Here is an 18,626-nt window from a genome sequence, read left to right as displayed (position 1 = left end):
AACCTAAGATGAGCTACTTTCTGCAAGAAAACTCTCATTGGAAATGGTTGATGCTTAGCTTTCTTTAAGAATTAATCCTGGGTGTCGTTCCTCAAGGCTCACATAATTCACCCAGTGCTATTCCCACTGTCCTGTGTGGGATTATAAATCCAAGCAGGGGAAGTTTCAGAATTTGTTTGTAGGTAGCTGGGTGATACTGTGCTGTTCTAGGTAATGCAATATGCATATATGTGGCTATATTTTTACATAGCAGAAAGGTACTTCAGTTATGAAGTCCATCAATTATTTTGATACCTTCCTCCTTTGTAACATTTGCTGTTTTAGACAGAATAGAAGCTGCCTTTGTAAATACAGTTCAAGATATTCCAGTAGTAACTTTTTACTGAATATTACATCTTCCTACCTCTAAATAATATGTTTGGCTACTCAGAAATTCACATTCAAGGCATACTGAGAGCAGCAGCTAAAATCACAATACAGCTTTCTCCTGTGGTGTGAAAGTTATTGCTCAATGAATACATTTCTAAATTACACCTTAAATTATCAGTATTGGATCATGCTATCAAAAAAAAAAGTCAGACTTGAGCTGCAGAAGATCACAATTTCAACTACTTTCCTGACTGTTAAATTTCAATTAAGCCTATATTAGGCAGCCCTTTGGTGTGCCATTGACTTAATTCTTACAGTTTAACTTAGAACTGTTGATTTGAGTTACTTGAAGTAATGGGTATGACTTCAGTAAGGCCCAGCGTAAACATGGAGCCATTTGTAGGATTGGAGTCCATTTTAAAATGAACTATATGAAAACAATTTTTTTTTTTCAAGATTCTAATGTTACTACACATTTTTAGTATTTGTTCTGAGCTTTTTTGATGTTAGTTAGGCGGGACCTAATGTGAATTGAATACTTAACCCTGGTAGTAAGACTCTCCTAGCTGTTTATGTAGATTGTATTTAGAAAGGAGTTTTGGTTTGGTTTTTCCTAGTTTTTTCATGCTTCTGGTGGCTGAGTTTAGTATAAGGATATCATACAGTCTTTAACCCCATTTCCCTGTAGATTAATTATTCCAATATAAAATGAACATGTATTCAACATATGTAGTTGCTTACGGTGGCAGATTTGGCTGTTTCATTTCATATAAATCTCTTGTTGCACAGAACAGAACCTCTGTATTTAAGACTTCTCTGGTCATTAAAACTGAATTATGTAATAGGCTTCCATCTGCTATCGAAACCTGTTCATCGCTATTTCATGTCATTGTAAGTGGGATCGTTCTGAGATACGCTTAGTGACAGCCGGCTTGCCACCGCTGACTGTAAGACTGTGGCAGGACAGGGCATCCTTCCTAGCTGCAAAAATACCTATTTTCTATCGTCTACTGTTAAGGTGTTCTCCAAAACTTTGGTTCTCTCTTCTTCTGCCTTGCCGTCTTGTGTGTCATTATGTACTATATTAACGTACTTAAACTGCGTGCAAGTCACAAGTTCTTCCATACATCTCCCCTAGCCTGTAACATTAATCGCTGTGGGATAAAACCCAGCTTTGCTATCTATCAAGCTCGGCCGCTATCTCTGTGACACTGATCATGGTTAGCAGAGCAGTTAGTATTAAATGATTGGCAATGGAATGACAAAAGAGCAGGTAGAAAAGATGGATAGCCCCGTGTTACTGCGCTGAAGTGTGGGCTGTAAGCGGCAGTTCGGAGCTGGGTAAATAGTGTCTGATTGCTGTAATGACAGCCAGGCTGCCCGTGATGGCAGATGCTCTCCGGGAGAGTAGTCGAGTACTGCAATAGATAATCTAAGGAGGGCAGAAATTTCATTCCAGGATTTAAGAACTGTACTCACAACTGTGTGCTAGATAAGGCCTTAGAAGACTAGAGGTTTACCTTTAAGGAGCTGGACTGGGTAACCTCATGAGGTCACTGGTGGTCCCGTGTGTTTTGAGGTTTTCCTGAAGTCACTGATGACCCCCATTGTTCCTGAAGCACATGGGGTGAGAGGGAAGGGAGAAGGGTCCACTGAATCAAAAAAAATAAAGCATATGAGCTCTTTGTTTCTTTTTCTTGAACAAATCATTTAGTTTCTGGAAGTCTGTAAAACTTCAGGATTAAGTTATCAAGTACAATATTGAAAAATGTAATTTTTTGCAAAAGGAACAAAATTTGTCCTTGAGCCCTAAAACAAAGCAAACAAGCAAATCAACCACCAATGATAACATATCCTCAACATCCACCTCCAGGGAAATAAAAAAGAAAGCAAAGAAGACAGTTCAATTCAGTCCGCATACTTTATAGTTTCTTCCACAATGCTTTGTGTTTTTTTCTTGTCCTTTAACAGAACTTGCTGGTTATAGAGTTGTTTTCTGTTTAAGTATAACTTTGTTTTCCTATTTCAGTCATCTGAATTGCCTGCATTTTACCTATCCTTCCTTCATGAAGTCATTTACACTTTAAATGTAAACTTGAAAATTTACTTTTGTTCAAAGTGATGATAAATGGAGCAGAATTATTTTATTCCCACAGTGTTCTTAGTACTGTCAAATATTGCAACAGTTTAGCATGTGCTTTTCTTTCCTTGCTTGGCCAGATGTCATTCTATTTGAAAAATTCAAAGGAAATAGTTTTGTTATGTTTTACATGGTAATAAAACTACTGAATTAAAACAATGACATCATTGATTACCCTTTGATAGGCAAAACTTATCTAAATGAATTATCTTTCAATATTTGCTAAAAATGTTTGCATGTGAAAATTCACAATGATAGAACATCTGCTCAACAGAGGACTTATCAAAGGTATCGTAATAAGCTATGTAATGAATGTTTTCAGCTTTCAAAAGAGAAAATATTGTGTATGGCATTTATTTAAATAACTTGTCTCAAGTTCAGATTTCCATCCTCCTTAAGAAAAACAAATTTTGCCATGAAAACTTTACAATTAAATTTGGAAGATTTACAACTAGTGAAGTTAGAAGTGTAACTTGGAAATATCTAAGTTAAAACAGCTAACAGATAGTAGATGAAAAAGATTCATTTGAAGTCCTGCTTAGAGGCACAGTAAGTGGTAAACTGCATCAAATTGGGTTTGAAATTGGCTCAGGGTGACTTGTTCTCAGTCCCAGTCCTTCTGCTCATTTCTCCTGCTTTTCAGGAGTTTCTTTGTCAGACCCTTTTGAGATTTGATACTGGGAATAACTAAAAGCCTTAGTCTTCCCCACACCCCCTTAAGCTTCTTGAAGAAGCAGCAAGTATGTATGTATACAGAAATTGTATTACACACGTCATCTGTCCTAGAATTTTTTGCATGTGAAAATTGGTGTTGCTTATCAAGGTATGCATTTGGACAAGGAAGCACAGTGTCCTCATGTGTGTCCTGTGAAGGTTCCTGCCAAGACCCTCACAATTCTTTATAAAGACTAATTTTTAATGTGTGGGGTTTTTTTTTGTCTTGTGTGGCAATAGTTACCTCCTGACGAGGAGGCTTACACCACAGCAAATGTAATGATAATATCATGAACACACTATGGTAATACAGACTAAGGGGGAGAGGCTCTGAGGCTTTCACATTCTATATAAATAGTTTCTTCAAAGACATTTTGTTCTGTGACATGGAAAATAGACTTGTTTCAGTTGAAACCTTTGAGGGCTTTCCACAAACAAGAACATTTTTGCTCATGTTCACCCTGGCACTGTCTAGCTGTCAGCAGCTGAAAGGGCACGTTGTCGACTCTGTTACGGGGCTTGTCATTCTCCTTACATAGAAGAATAAGTGATGGTCACTTTGACCCTCCATCCTACGCATTACCAGTCAGTCTAAGTCTGGCTGTTTGGAAAGAGGAACAGCTTCGCTCAGGGGAATGTGTTTGCATGTTTCCTCTGGTTTTCAAGAAGGTAAAAAATAGTCATGAATAACTGGTTTGTAGTGAGCTTGTCGGGACTTCAACCGCCTTTCTGTATAGAGATACTTACAGTAGGGATTGGCAAATGAACAAGATTATAGGTAATGTTTTTTTATTAGTATACCGTTATTGTATTAAAGAAGGCATCTGGCTGTTCTGTAGTATTTTTGTGTCATTAGAGAACATCACTCATGTCATTTCGTAGTTTGCTGAGATACGTGTTAGTGTGTGACCTTATCCTGATAAGGTAAAAATAGTCTTATGAATACTTGGGCCTTTCTAATCATCCGAATATGTCTTAGGTTTGTCTGTCCATATAGTATGCCAAATTAAGGCTGAATAACAACCTTCTCTGGTTCAAATCCACAAGAGGGGACTCATGGTCAGCCACCTTAACGGAGATAAGTTTTTGTCAAAGGAAGAGCAAAAATAAGAGGAGCAAGGCTGCCCCTAGACTTATCTGCCCACCTCCAAATATACTTTAGGATTTGTATGAAAAAGTGGATGTTTTTAGTCTTCTGGTTAATACTGATCTCTAACAGTGTTTGCTTAGCCTGATCCATAGTTTTAGTTACACTGAGCGAGTCTGAAAAATATGAGTAATTACTGTAGCTGTGGTTGTGTGATGTAAATAAGGAATTCGAGCTTCAGTATTCATGGACTAATGTATGGGTTGAGAATTAGGATGTCTGATGTCAATGAAAAGACTGACCAGACTCTAAAACAAGATGCCTGTGACCTTGTTGGGGGGAAGATGTGCAGGCTGAGAAAAGTTTATATGTGGCATAAACTGAAGATGTGGTGCTTTTAGTGGCTGGTACCTGTGCATGCATTTTGCCTATGGATATAGCAATTGGTTGATTAGTATATGCAAAGTAAGTGATAACTATTATGCCAGGAACTGCATAAATACATGTAAAACATATATATATTCCTGTTTCGGAATGCTATATATATATATATACATATGTGATCATATCCAAAGGTGGTTAAGCCCTTTTGCATCACAGAAACACAAATTGTGTTCTAGTAGGTCTTGAGAGAGAGTTTTGGATCCTGGGCATAAAACTGTGCTCTTTGACTTGGAATGCAGCATTGTACCAAACTCTGTAGGACAGAAATAAATTGTAACATTTTTTTGTACTCTGAATGTAAAACTGTTTATTGTTTTGCGAGAGTATTCCAAGGATTTTGTCTGAAGTTTAGTGTGGCTGAAACATAAACATGTTACTGTGTGTTTGGCTCTAAAAAAGTAGATTTAACTCAAAGTATAAAAGGTTCGAAAATTATTATATGAAAGACTGAAAAGTCATAAGTAGGAAGTGCTGTGCATGCTCTTTCTTCCCATCTCCCTTTCAGTTACAGTAATTTAGGTTTTAGCATATGATGAATTCTACCATAAATTACTACCGGAATATACTTTTCAACTTTTGAGTAAATTTTGCAGAAATTAATCTGCAAACCCTTCCGTGTTTTAGTGAGAGATCAAAGAAAATCCCAAATGGAAAACATGCTTTTAGGAAGGGGGGTAAAAAAAAAAAAAAAAAAAAAGAGGTCGGAGTTCTTAAGCTCTTGTAATGAAGATAACTTAATTAAAATCAAAGCAAAACTAATTAAGAACTTTAAAGTGCAAGTTTTTAGTTGCATAATATCCTTGAAATGTGGCAGAATGGGTTTTTTATCATCGGTAGAAGTTCCTGGTCATGTGGACAGGTGATGCAGTCACCAGGGGATCTGAATGGAAATGCGCAGCTGGATTACATTTTTCTGAACCACCCTTATTAGCATTTCCATTCTTTCTTAGTCTTTCTGCTCTTTTGCCTATGAAAAAAATTGCTATTTTGGCAGGCAATTTAATTAACTTCCTTATGAGTGTTTTCTGGGTGTGCAGTTGGGCACAAACTAGCTAAGCACTTGTGTTTATCTTTTTTATTCGTGATTTTCATGTTTCTTTCCTTGACCTTGCCATTCCAAAGCTGAAGAGGAAATAATGTTTACATGATTCTACATGTTCATGTCCCCCTATTCTATGTGCACCTTTCTTGAAAAAGGAGAGGATATTGAAAGTGCCAAAGTTTTTCTCAATTCAGCCATGGAAAAAAATATGTATTTTTTGACTGTGAAATTTAATGAAATTTAATTAATATTCTTATTCAAGTTAATATTCAATTATTTCAATAAAAGTTTTTAAAAATTGCTGTGGTGATCTTTTATCCCTAAACATTCATTCATATTGTGTTACAATCATATCACTCAAAATATTCTATTTGAGTGTATTTTTTGGATTAGATTGCATGTGTGCTTTTAGTGAATGTTTGGTGAAAGCCTAATGAGCAGAGTCTCTGGTATAACAGAACAAGACTTTATTAGGCCGAGTTTTCTTCACTTTGGAAAGTGTTGACATATGGGAGACTTGTTTTTTAGGGCGCTCAGGTGCTTTTAGCAGATGGAGATTGAAGTGTTCTGAAGACAACACACCGAGCAACTGCCATCTAAGCGAGGCGGTGGGGTCACCTAGGCCATAGCAGAAGCCTGGCAGATCTGTAGAGTGCCCAAGGAATGGACTTCCGGAAGTGAGGACAGTGCTGACACCTGCACAGAAAAACAGTTCTAGAAATCAAAAGCTCCTCTGCACGTCTGGTTCCTTGATGAAGGCAGGTATTAATTAGATTCACAGCAAATCATTCACATTCTCATGATAGAACCGAAGAAGCATTCAACTGTACAAATGTTCTGTCCTGTATAGTTCTGCTCAAGAATGCTGTTGACCAGCTGTTCATAATTGCATTCCCTCAAATAAAAGGATCCAGATGCCTTTGACCTCTAGCAGTGAGCATGATCCTGCAGTGATCTGTAGCCCTCAGCATTTAGGAGCTGCGTGCCTATTCACAGAGGCAACCGCCTTAGTAAACTAGGGATAGTCTTGGTGTATGCAGACATTCGTCACTGTCTTGTGCGCTGGGTTTTTTGTTTGTGTTTGACTTTTTTTTTCCATCTCTTTTGTGTATTAACAGCATAATGGAATTTTGGTTTTCAAACTTTAGTGTAATTCCATAAATTATAATTGTTATTACTTTTCTAATGGAAGATTTTAGCTTTCTCCTCTTAGAAATATGCCTGCCTTTAAAAAAAAAACAAAACCCAAACCAAAAACAACTCCAAACACATACACATATTTTTGGCTCTAGAAACATTGACTTTAAAACAAAGGAACCAGCTTTCTCTTGTTTTTTGTTTTTTTGTTTTTTTGTTTTTTTTTGTTTGTTTGTTTTTGTCGGGTTTTTTTTTTTTTTTTTTGTAACTTTCCTTCTATGAGGCATTGCCAGGTGTTTACAATATAGGATAGGAGTACTATCCTTAGGGAGGCAAAGCTTTCATTTACCCATAGAGAGACAATTTCTAACCATCTGCTCTGTATCTCAAAGAATTGGTATGATAAAAATGTGAATTTTCTCATCTGCTGGGAGCCTGCCTGTGCAGCTCACAGAATACAGAAGGAAACAGCGTGCGGAGAGGTGTCACTGGAAAGAACTTTCTTCTTAACTTACAAGGCCATCTTAAATGACCATTTTTCAGAAAGTGTTTCTTTTTTTTTTTTTTTTTAAAAAAAGCCCACTAATTAGTGCATGTTCATGATTAACTGGCCCAATTAATTTTGTAAAGATAACAGCTGAAAATAAAGATAATTCTATAGATATGCAAAAGAAAACAGTTTGAAACCGCACTTGCAGAGCCAATAAAATCATAAGCTAATAATAAGCTGCTTCTAAACAAGAACTATTTTTCAAAGTGTTCTAAAGTTAGTGGGTTTTTTCACTCTGGTCTGTTTTTCTTGAGATGGAGAACATAAAAAGCTTAGATCTCCGTAATTACTGTACTGTTGCATAAAATACAAACCAAGAATTTAATTGATTGAAAAAGCTAAATTATTTCATTTTTTTAAAAAATTTGGAAACAAAGCATTTTTTCCAAGCACACATACTTGAAATCGAGCTATATAGGAAATGGCTTTTTAGAACTTATTTATGTCCAGGTAGTTAGGCTATTTTCTTTTGCCAAAATAAGAAGAAATGCAAGATTTATTTGTGCAGACATATGTGACCATCTGCAATATTTAAACAACCTGGTGCACTAACGGGTAAGAAATAATCACCTGCAACAGTTCTTACTGACTGCTGTATCCATGGTCCTCCAAACAAACAAAAAGCTTAGTATCTTCTTTCCCTCCAGGTTTTCTGTCAGAGTTTCATTCCTCTTGAAGTGTGGTGATGGGATACTTCCCTGTACCATATCACTCCTAGTTTGGGTGCCTTTTACTCAAGTGTTTGTGGTGTCATTCAGAGGTTTCTGTTGGATTCCTGCTTGTTACAGCTGGGGGAAGCACTGTTTGGATGTGTTTTGACTGGCATTTGACACAAAGTAGCAAAAAGACATCTTATTATGCATTAAAGTATAAAACATGGGGGAGTGTTGCAGAGGAGAAAGCCTTTAAATTAATGGTAGTGTAGTTCTATTTGTTTTCTTTTGCTCTGCTTTAAATTTTGCATTTCCAAGGGAGCAATGGTAAGGACTATGCAGAACAGGGAACAGTTCCTTTCGTACCATTCTTGTTCCTTACTGCTGGCATTTCTTCAGTGACAGCCACAGGACTTATGCATAGGGTTTACAGTAGACATTGCACTGAAAAACTAGAAAAGTGCAGTTCTGCACACTTCACAGTGATTTCATTGGCATTGCTGTACAGTTTGTTTACAAACTTGAATGACTAGACTGAAATTCCTCATCAGCTTTGATGTGGCTTTCTTAATACTGGGCTCTGCTTGCTGTGATCTATAATTAGACCTGGAATATTACTTTTTGGCATAAATGACAGCATTGGTTTCTCCAATTACCCATTTATTGTCAGGACTTCTTGGGTTTTTTTTCCCCTACTGGTATTGTGCATGTTGGTAATTGAGTAGGTTCATGTAGAGCCAGTCACTTGTGTAAACTTTACTGTGCAAAAACTCTACATTTTATACACTTTTTTCATTTAGCTGTCAGTTCAGAAATCTATAACAAATAACATTTAGAAAAATATAATCTGAAACAATTTGATCTTGGGAATCTTATTTCATGAAGTTAGTACTTTCCACTATTTTTTGCTCTTAAAGAATTGTTCTTGAGTGGTATAAATAAGCCGACATGGTAGGTAACTGGTTTTGTGTTTTAATATTCCCAGGTCTGTTACAAACATGTAATACACAGAAAATGATTGTTCAGCGTAATACGAGGTTTCCATAAAGAAACAGAAATCTATTGTGAATTTCAAGGATGTTATAAACCCAAATAATAAACAGTTCTTCATGCAGGTTTTGCTCATACTACTGAATGTCTTTAAAATGCTGAAACTTGCCAAACTCCTTCCCCTCTCGCTGACTTCCAAGATGTTTTTTCAAGCAGGAACTTCAATCATCTCCCTCAAAGATTTAAGCAAAACCTCTTCCGTGTGTGAAGTTATGCATTTAATTATACAGTCACTCAATTTTTTCAGAGAAGATAAACAACTTAAATGACTGAGCAATGTTTGCTGTTGAGGTAAAGGCAGGGATAAAAATACAAGAAAAATGCTTTGATTTCTATGGAGTTATAGAAGCCACGATGTAGCTAGTTTAAGCAATATGAACCACATCTAGGTAACAGTTGAAACTTTGACTTGTTTGAAACTGTAGCCATCAATAGTTTTAGAGATTGACCTTGCAAATGAGGTCTGCGCATACAAAACGCTAGGTTAATTTTAATGAAGTGTTCCCATTGTTATTCCCTAGCGTAATAATACATAAATGTCCCAAACACTGTGCTGTAAGAGTTTTCCTTTGAAGCTCGGTTAGCTTTAGAAGCGTGTTTAGAAATACGTCTTACAGTGATTAGGTAAAAAGGATATATATAGTGTCTGCAAAATAGATATTTTTTTTAGAAGGCTAGTTGAGTTGTTCTGAGGAACAGTGGCTCTTTGTTATCATGCTAATTGCTAGTTGACATAGTAGAGTAGGGAATTAATATCATAATGCTTCTTAAAAGTCGAAGCACTTTATCACAAGTTGCAGCAACGAAGGTCTGTCAAGAGAGCAGCTGGGTCCAGCAGGCATGAGCTGGCGGTGTACAGCACTGACTCACAGCGTGCTAAGGGTGTTAAGAAAAAAGGTAACTGTATATGTTGGCTTTTGGTATGAACTAAACCGATGAAAAGATGTATAGGTGAAGTTGAGGTTAATTGTCTCCTTATTTATACCTGGGTTTATATCCTTGTAATAATATCAACTCCAGTGAAGTTATTTCTAACTTATGTTGACGTAAGAATGATCAAGAAGCCTTTCCCCAGCAATCTGCAATGTAACCTTGTGAGAGACACTGCTGTAATTTGTATATTGGTAAAGTGAATATATGGCACAGAGGCTTTGTGAGCTTTAATGTTAAAATAGTTTTACATTAATGATAGAATAGTATTGAGTTAGCTAACTCTAGGTCTCGAGGACATCACACTTTGGTGGTTGAATCCACCAGATAGTTTGGGTGTGCCATGCTTCCAAAATCGCCCTCTTTTAAAGGCTGTTGTTTTCAAGTTGCCTCAGTGTTGACCTTAAATAACTAAATCCTTTGTTTGCAAATTATGTCACATGAAATTAGAATAGTTTTTATGCAAAACTGCAATAGGTTTCTGCAATTAAAATATGTACCTAAAGAAACAGTAATATATATGTTTATTTAAAAAGATTTTTGATTGCTTTCAAAAATATATCCATGAAAATCTGATTACTTGAAAAAATTTGAAAATATTTTCTGGGGCAGGAGAGGAGAATGGGGTACATCCCTGCTGATAATATGAAATTAAAGCTTGTTGATTTCTATCTAGTGAACGAATTTACTTCAATGTGAAATAGGTAGAGAAAACCAGGACTTCATAAAATTCTACATCATAGAGGCAGTTTATGCTAATGTTGATTGGAACAGTTTATAGGATGCTCCTTCTGAAACATTACATCTGAATGTTAAGGTGAGTTATGGCATTAGATATCATTAAATTATGACTTCACATTGCTCCTGTTGTTTGTTTTGATGTCTGTTTTCAGAATCACTTTGGTTTTGGTTCTCATTTTCATTGTCACTTAATTTTCCTTTATTTTAATTGCTGCATTCTAAAACATTCTCATTTTCAGAAGAAAATAGATTATGTGACATAAGAGAGTTTCTGTGTCGTGATTGTGTGACTTGTCTCTCAACACTGGCTGTGTGATGGAGAGACTGATTGTCCTATTGATTTAGATGAGTCTTTAGACACATGTAAGTAACGAAGATGCTCTTATCTTCCTTTTAATGGTAACATTTATAGTTACTATAACTATACAATTGAATGGATAGATTCATTTTTTTTTAATAAATCCCGAACAAATCTTCATATCAAAGGGAACAGGTTACACTTGCTATGTAGGTGAGACACAAAAGAAATGGAAGAGATGGAAGGTGTTTTTTCATGTACCACTTTGTAATCAGAGTGCTGTCACCAGAGCATATGTTCCCTGTGCTCTCACTGAGCTGTAGCTGAGCTGTAGAGGGCAGAGTCAAAGTCAGACATGGGAAAAGTGTTTTCCTTTAAATACATTCAGGGGGAGCTGGGGTAGAAATGCATAGTGCAAATGATAGTGTTTTCAATAAAAGTATGAAACACATGCAGACATCAAAGGGAGGCATGAAAGAAGACGTAAAAACTATGAGGAGGAAAGAAACAAGGAAAGGAAAGTGAGGGAAAGTTTTAATAAACCGTGTTTAATTATAGTAAGAGACCTGTTTGGTTTTTGGTTTTTTTTTCAATGTGACTAAGAGCTTCTGAAGACCAGAGTAGCAACCTTACAGACTTTTTTCCTTATCAGCCTTGTAGACTACTGAAGAGGTAATATTAAATCTTTAAGTTCCCTTGTTTCCTTCATTCTGAGGAAAATGAGGGAATTTCCTGATTTTATCCCAAGGATAATCAATGCAAGAGAAGAAACATGTTTTTGGTATCAAAGCCTTCCTGATTGCAAGTATTGCTAGAAATGTGGTTTGCTGCTAAAAGAAAATATCGAACATCAGACAGTATTTAGGAGTCTAATCTTTAAAATGAGGGACATGAATTCAAGATGTCTGGAAACCATTTCTGTCTGGACAAATGTTGCACCAATGATTACAACCCTTCCTGCTCTGCCATTTGTTCTCTGGAACAGATAGGAAAATTGCCTCCAGGGCTGTGGTGAGGGTGCTCTGATTAACCACCTTTTGAAACACTTTGGAATACTCAAAATCAAAATACTGTAGTCAGAAGCATTAGGTACAGTTAGATTTTTGACTGCACTGATGACTAATTACTGCCTTCTCTAATATAATATTTCCAAGCATAGGGTTAGTATCTGCAGTTAAAAGTGTTTCTGCTGACTAATGAGTATTGTGATAAGAGCACAAAAAGATGGTCACGGAGTTTTTAATTTGCCTCCTGATATTTTGCATGTATTCCCAAATCCCCAGCAGCATACTGGATGCCTAGATATTTTTCTCTCAAGAACCCTGCATGTTTGTTGTACTGGACCATGTGATTTGTGTTTAGTAATGCTGTTCAAAGTCCAGGCATATTGAAAACATAAGCTTTGAAGTATATTGATGGCTTGAAGAAAGGGAGAAAGCAAGCCTACACTCTTCCTGACATCAGTCATCCTAGTCCTTTTGGAAACGCATTCCCCTTTGCAAATGCTAATAGTTCCTGTAGGATGCATCACTTAGGCTGTCCTAGACACAGGCGGGAGTTAGCATCACTGCTTTTCTGATTGTAGAGCAGGAAAATGTTTGAATCCTTATGCATGCACAGCTTATGTAGCCCTTTGCTGACAAGCTGCTGGTTATCGAGGTGCCTGGGCAACACTTGGCAGTGTGGGCAGCGGTGGTAATCCTGTCAGGTCTGGTGCCCTGTCTCACCCTTCCAGTTTAGCTCAGCCAACAACTCCGTGTGAGAACCGAGGGATGGCACTGGGATGCTGAGTGAAACTGTCCTACATATTTGCTCATAATTATGTTTTGGTCTGGATGGTTTGATATTTGTGTAGTCAGCGTAATTTGCTGTCAAATGTAGTATTTATTGAAATATATGTATGTACTTTAGTTTCATAAGGTACGTTGTTTCTCATTAGAGATTAATATGATGTTCCTGAACTTTCCTGCTGATACTTCACAGTATCTGTAAGGACTTATAAATTAAATTTAAAATATTAGTATGAAATATTTGAGGACTCTGGTCTTAATGCCAGGGATGCAGCACCTTCCAGTTTTTGTGCACTGAGTCATGTGTCTGTTTATAGTTGAACGCAGCCTCTATTTGTCAGCTGTGACGTACGTGCGATGAATTATGTGGTGCAGCCTGACAGATTTGGCTAGTTGTTCCTATAGCCATAAACAAATGGAGTTTGATTGATTTTCTGTGGATTTGTGCCTAGTAATAGGGGTTTCTGCTTTCTAATAATGTGCAAGCATTGATCAAAGCTTTTCCTGCAAGTGGAAGTTCTTAACTTCTCTCTTGTGGGGATTTCAAGGTGTATAAAAGGAGAGAAATTCTCATGAGGCAGCTTTTCACATGGTGAGAATATGAAAAGTCTTATTAGTCTCATCATTAAACCATCTATTTACAGAAAAGTTCTAGGAACTAAGTATCTTTGTGGCCTCTCTCCTAGTGGCATTTTAACCAGGTTTTGCAATAGAACCTGGAAGTTATCAGGCTGTACAAGCACCTATGCTATGGCTGTATAGATTTCGTCAGGGATTCACCTGAAATCATACTGACTAGTCCCTTTATTAGCATTAGTAAAGAGACCTAGGATTGGACAAAAAAGAGAAGCAGGTGGCAATCTTACAACTTAACTGGATTCAGCCACTGCGTTGGCAAAGGTTGGAGCAGGGCTTTATGCAGACACAGCTTCCATGGGCTTTCGGTGAGTGTGGAGGTGGTGTCCTGTCACTGCCTGTGTTCTTTTGAGTCAGTAGACAGCTGCTGCTGTTACCTACTCTGTTCCCCTTCTACTTCCCATCTTCCACTGAATGGTCTCAAAAATAGCTTTGTAAAACCAGAAGTGAATTCCTATGGCACCTATACTTGTGGCCCTCCTCTGTTTCTTAGCAGCTGTAATTCTTTCTTAGTGAAACTGCTGCTTTTTATAGTGCCAAAGAACCTGGTTCAGTAATTCATAATGAGTAATTTAGTGAACTGGTTTTGTTGCTTTTCTGTTTGTGAGTTATTCATGATAAAACATTGTTTATTTGTTTTTTAAATTGTATTAATATAACTCTTGACCCGAGTAATTTATACCCTTTCTTGAGTGGTAAGGCTCTAAGTTGTTCATAAGGTTTTTGCAAATAGTCAGGACTGAATAATCAATTTACTTCACCTAATGGGATGATGCTAGGTTCTTCAGTAAGCTAAATCAGCAAGCTCACTTGAAATCAATGAGAGTCTATCAGATGCCCCAGAATCTGGCCAGACATGTTTGACTTTTACAGATAGCTGTTTGTCTGGAGGTTGATGCAAATGTTTAGAGGACTTCCTTACAGTAAAAAGTGAGGAAAAAAATTTAAAAATGCTATCTGTAGACTCATATGCTGGAGTGTTTTGGTGGGAAAATTACAATAGTCAGATATACTGTTGAAACACATAAAAAATGAAAAACAAATAGCGATAACCTTCTGTATCAGAGTGTCTGTTCACTGTTGCCTGCTTTAGGCATTCAATAGTTGGAAACTCCCATTTAATACTCTTATTCTTGGGGGGTATGGTGTGTGTGTTCTGCTTTGCGTTTTTTTTTGCTTATTTTACCATTCTTGCCGGTACTATTGGTCTTAGGCTGTGATCACTTGCATCTCAGCAACTTTTATAGGGGCTTAAGTAGCGAATTTCATTAACTGTATCTCAGAGATCCAATTTACAATATTGTCATTTTGGGGTACTGGTGTGTGTTGCTTTCTGCAGTTATACCTCTGAATAACATAATCATCTTTAAGCAAGCTGTGCAGTTGCCCAAGGAATATCAGTGGCTTCTGAAATCCAGACTTGTGCTTTGATGTTTTTCTCCCCAACCTCCTGCTAATAGCTTTGAGATCTGAAAGGTATGTTGGCAAATGACTCCATCCATTTAGTACTTCAGGATTTGTTTTTTGTTTGCAGCTTTAGAATTTTTCTGGCTTGCATATTGTTTTCTAATCTCTTCACAAACTCTCTGTTGGAATGCTTTGTGCTAAGGGAAGGTGAGACAAAGGCACAGGAAACTAAATTGCTTTTTTTTTGTAGCTTCTCCCTGGAACTGTACACATGGCGTTTGGTTTTTGTAATGCTTTGTGCAGAAGCAGTTACAGCAAGTGCTGGTTTATTGTCTCTTAGCTACCAAGTAGAGGAAGTAGCTATAACACAGCCTGATACCTGCCCTGTGAAGCGAGACTTGAGGTCTGGCACCAGTATACTCTGAGATCTTTTCATATTGTTCTGTGGCACGTTGCAGGCAGCTTTACTTTGGTACAGCGCAGTTGCCCATTAGAACCATCCATGACCTCAAGTACTGCATGAAGGTCATTAATATCTTGTGGGAGGGGAAAAAACCACAATACGAGGAGATCTAGTACTACCAAGACGTGAAAGTACTTGACACTCAGTTACTTTAGCAGTGTCAAAATTTGTGAAAACAATTTGCTTTGCACTGCCAGACTGCAGCTCAGTTTCTTGTATTGTCTGCAACTGCACTTTGTTATCCTGGCACTGTGCTGATATTTGAGCTTTCCTAAATGGCATTCAAATGACTGTTTGCATACAGACCACCCACACATTTTATTTGTAGCTGACTGGTCATGAATTGAAAGAACCCCAGTTTACATTATCAAATCCTCAAATCTGAATGGTCTCTGTCTCTAGATGTTTGACTAGGTGTAGCCTTATCATAATATGTTGAAATTATCTTTGATAATAATATTTCTCTGTGACTTTGAGAGAGTATAATCTTCTATAATCATGATTAAACTGAAGTTGGAGAAGCAAAAGAAAGGCAGCAACCAGAAATACCTTGTTTAAAACCTTGAGTCTCACTTTGTTTGCTAAAATAGCTTCTTTCATTCTCTGGATGCTAATTATGTGAGACTAGTTTCACAAGCTTAAAAATTGTTAATTGGGTACTTCAGTTGTAGTTCTTTTACCAGAAAAGGGTAAGATAATTGGATGCTATGTTGCTCCTGTAGCATGAAACAATAAAGATAAAATTTCCTAAAGCCCCTAATTCTTTTTTGAGTAGAATCATTGAAATTCAATGAAAAGCTGAAAGCCAGGGTCCCAAACCACTCTTAAGTAGCTTTGGAAGATCCCAGATCAATAAATAACTTGCATACATTAAAGATGAGCTTCCATGAGGCTGTTGAATGTAAATGAAGAAAAAGCTGGACATGAGGGAAAAATGTGTTCTTGTGTTTCTACTTTTGACAGTTTTGCTGTATGTAGTTACTGTTGAACAAGGAATCTGCTACATAAATTAGCTGCTTACGACTGTTCTTTAGCAAGATACTCAATTGTGGAACTAGTCGTATTTAAACTGCTTTGTGGTGATGAATGTGTACTCTCTTTTTCTCTCTGAATCAGTATCTTTCATATCAGTAGTGTGAAACATAACTTCTAAAGCCCTTGTAGGAAATGAACCACAATCGAATGGCAAATGTCAACAAATTTGATAAAACTGGTGCTAGTTTAGGTAAAATTCAGTTAAATGCTTAATGCAGCAATACAACGTTGCCATGTTTTTATGTTGTCTGGTGAAAAGAAGTGCTTCTGACAGAACAAGGTGAATGTTATGAAGTAAGATTAACTTCTCTGATACCATTAGAACAGACCTGAAAGAAAGCACGCTTCCCACTGAAGGTCTCCTTGCAGTTTACCTTGGCAAAGCTACCATGGTTGGTAACCACTGTTAAAGAAAAGATGCATAAAGATTTTGGCATCCTACTTTCTGGCATATTGGCTCTCAGGTCTGCTGTGCTTGATCCTATTCAGATAGTTTGCTGTTGTCTGCCTCCTTTCATTTTGATAGACACTTGTGTGATTGTTGCCTGGGATTCAGCTGCTGACCTCTGCTTTCCCCTTACTCCATCATTTGGGAAAACTACTGTGCTTGGCCCCTCCAGGAAAGGTGATTTTGCTGGTGTGATAGGATGGCCGATATTCTGGTAGTTAACAGAATATGAGAGCAAACAGTCTGGAAAGGATGAATGTTGATGGTGCTCCTATCCTCCCAAGCCTTTTGGAAAGGTTATAGGGAAGCACCCCAGTGAGATAAATCCTGCATGATACTTGGTCTGGAGGAGTTCAGGCTGTTCCACTGTGATGGTTGGGACCGGCATTGATGAGACCCAGTTGTCTTCCTGAGGAGTTTTGTGCTTTGTCAGTGTTCCTGTGTTTCTCACCACTAATTCTGGTGCTTTTTCCCTCTGGGCCACTCTGCCTTTGGGTGCAGGGGAGCACCCATCTGAGGTTGGGAATAACCTTTATGGTTTTGCACTTATTTTATCAGTCATAAGCAACGGTATTGAGGCCCTAGAGAACGTTTAGAGGCAGTTCCTTTTGATAATTTCCCAACAGGCTGTGATACTACTTCTGAGACAAGCACATTGTTGAATGACTTGAATATGTGTTACCCTTCTCTGAATAAAGCTAGTTTATTCATTTTGTGCGAGCAACTTAGTGTGATTAAATGAACGATTGTGGCCCTACTATGGAAGTTATTGATTTTTTGGGGGCTTCTACTGGGTGTGTGTGGGTGTTGGCAGCCGGGGCTGGGGGAGCTGCTGAGGAGAGGCCGGTGCTGCCTGGTGCCGGGCACAGCTGGCTGCAGCCCCCATGGCGGGGCCTGTCAGCAGTGCTGGTGCCACTGTTGGGGAAAACGTATTTAAGAAAAGGCAAAATGCTGCCGGGTGCTGAGGAGTGAGGAAGGAGAGAGCCCTGCGAACACCCAGGTCGGAAGGGGTGGAGGCTCTGCGGGTGCCAGAGCAGAGATGCCCCCACAGCCCCTGGGGAGACCATGGAGGAGCAGGCGGACATTTCCTGAGGAAAATGTGGCCTGTGGAGAGGGGCCCACGCTGTAGCAAGTTCTCCTGACAGGGACTGCAGTCGGGCTCTGAAGTAATTGTCCCGAACTAGAGTTTCGCCTGTGACAGTAACTGGTGAGTGATTTCCTTGTTATATCAACCGATGAGCTTTGCAATCTATATATTCTCCCGCATGCTATTAAGGCGGGGGAGTGACTGGGGGTCTGGGAGCTGGCAATAGTCAACCCACCACAGGGCTATCTCTACCTGATCCCCGTATTATATGGGCTGTATCTATACAGCCAATGTACAGATCTAAATGTGCAGCAAGTGTAAAGCTGAGGAAATGTGCTGGTGTGGTGCTGAACACAAGCTGATGAGCCCCACAGAGGGGGGTTGTGTGGCCTTTGCCTGCAACTGTGTTGCCTTCTGCCCTCTGAAGTATGGAATGACTAAGCTTGTGCCTGCCTCTAAATTTATTTTTATTATACATATATATTTTTTAATAAAGGCTGGCTCTGTGTGTCTGTGATAACTATGGGTACTGGAATAAGGTAGGAGGATCAGATCCACAGGACTGAATGTCTGAAAAGATAGGTGATGGAATGCTCAAGGAATGT

At 38.1% G+C, this 18,626-nt stretch overlaps 1 protein-coding gene across 1 annotated transcript in view; it reads left to right on the top strand.

Annotated features, from left to right (window-relative positions):
- Positions 1-10,121: 10,121 nt before the first annotated feature.
- The window catches only part of LRP1B (LDL receptor related protein 1B), a gene marked incomplete at its 5' end in the record, with an annotated part of 587,496 nt that continues 578,991 nt past the window's right edge, over positions 10,122-18,626 (top strand). Inside the window, 3 exon segments of the mRNA XM_080399306.1 lie at positions 10,122-10,137; positions 11,097-11,151; positions 11,153-11,220. Coding sequence (XP_080255432.1) covers positions 10,122-10,137; positions 11,097-11,151; positions 11,153-11,220 — 139 coding nt within the window.

Source organism: Falco punctatus (assembly GCF_963210335.1).
Source record: "Falco punctatus genome assembly, chromosome: 8".
NCBI classification, from domain to species: Eukaryota; Metazoa; Chordata; class Aves; order Falconiformes; family Falconidae; genus Falco; species Falco punctatus.
The sequence above is the reverse complement of the archived record's forward strand: the minus strand, read 5'-3'. Positions and strand labels throughout refer to the sequence as shown.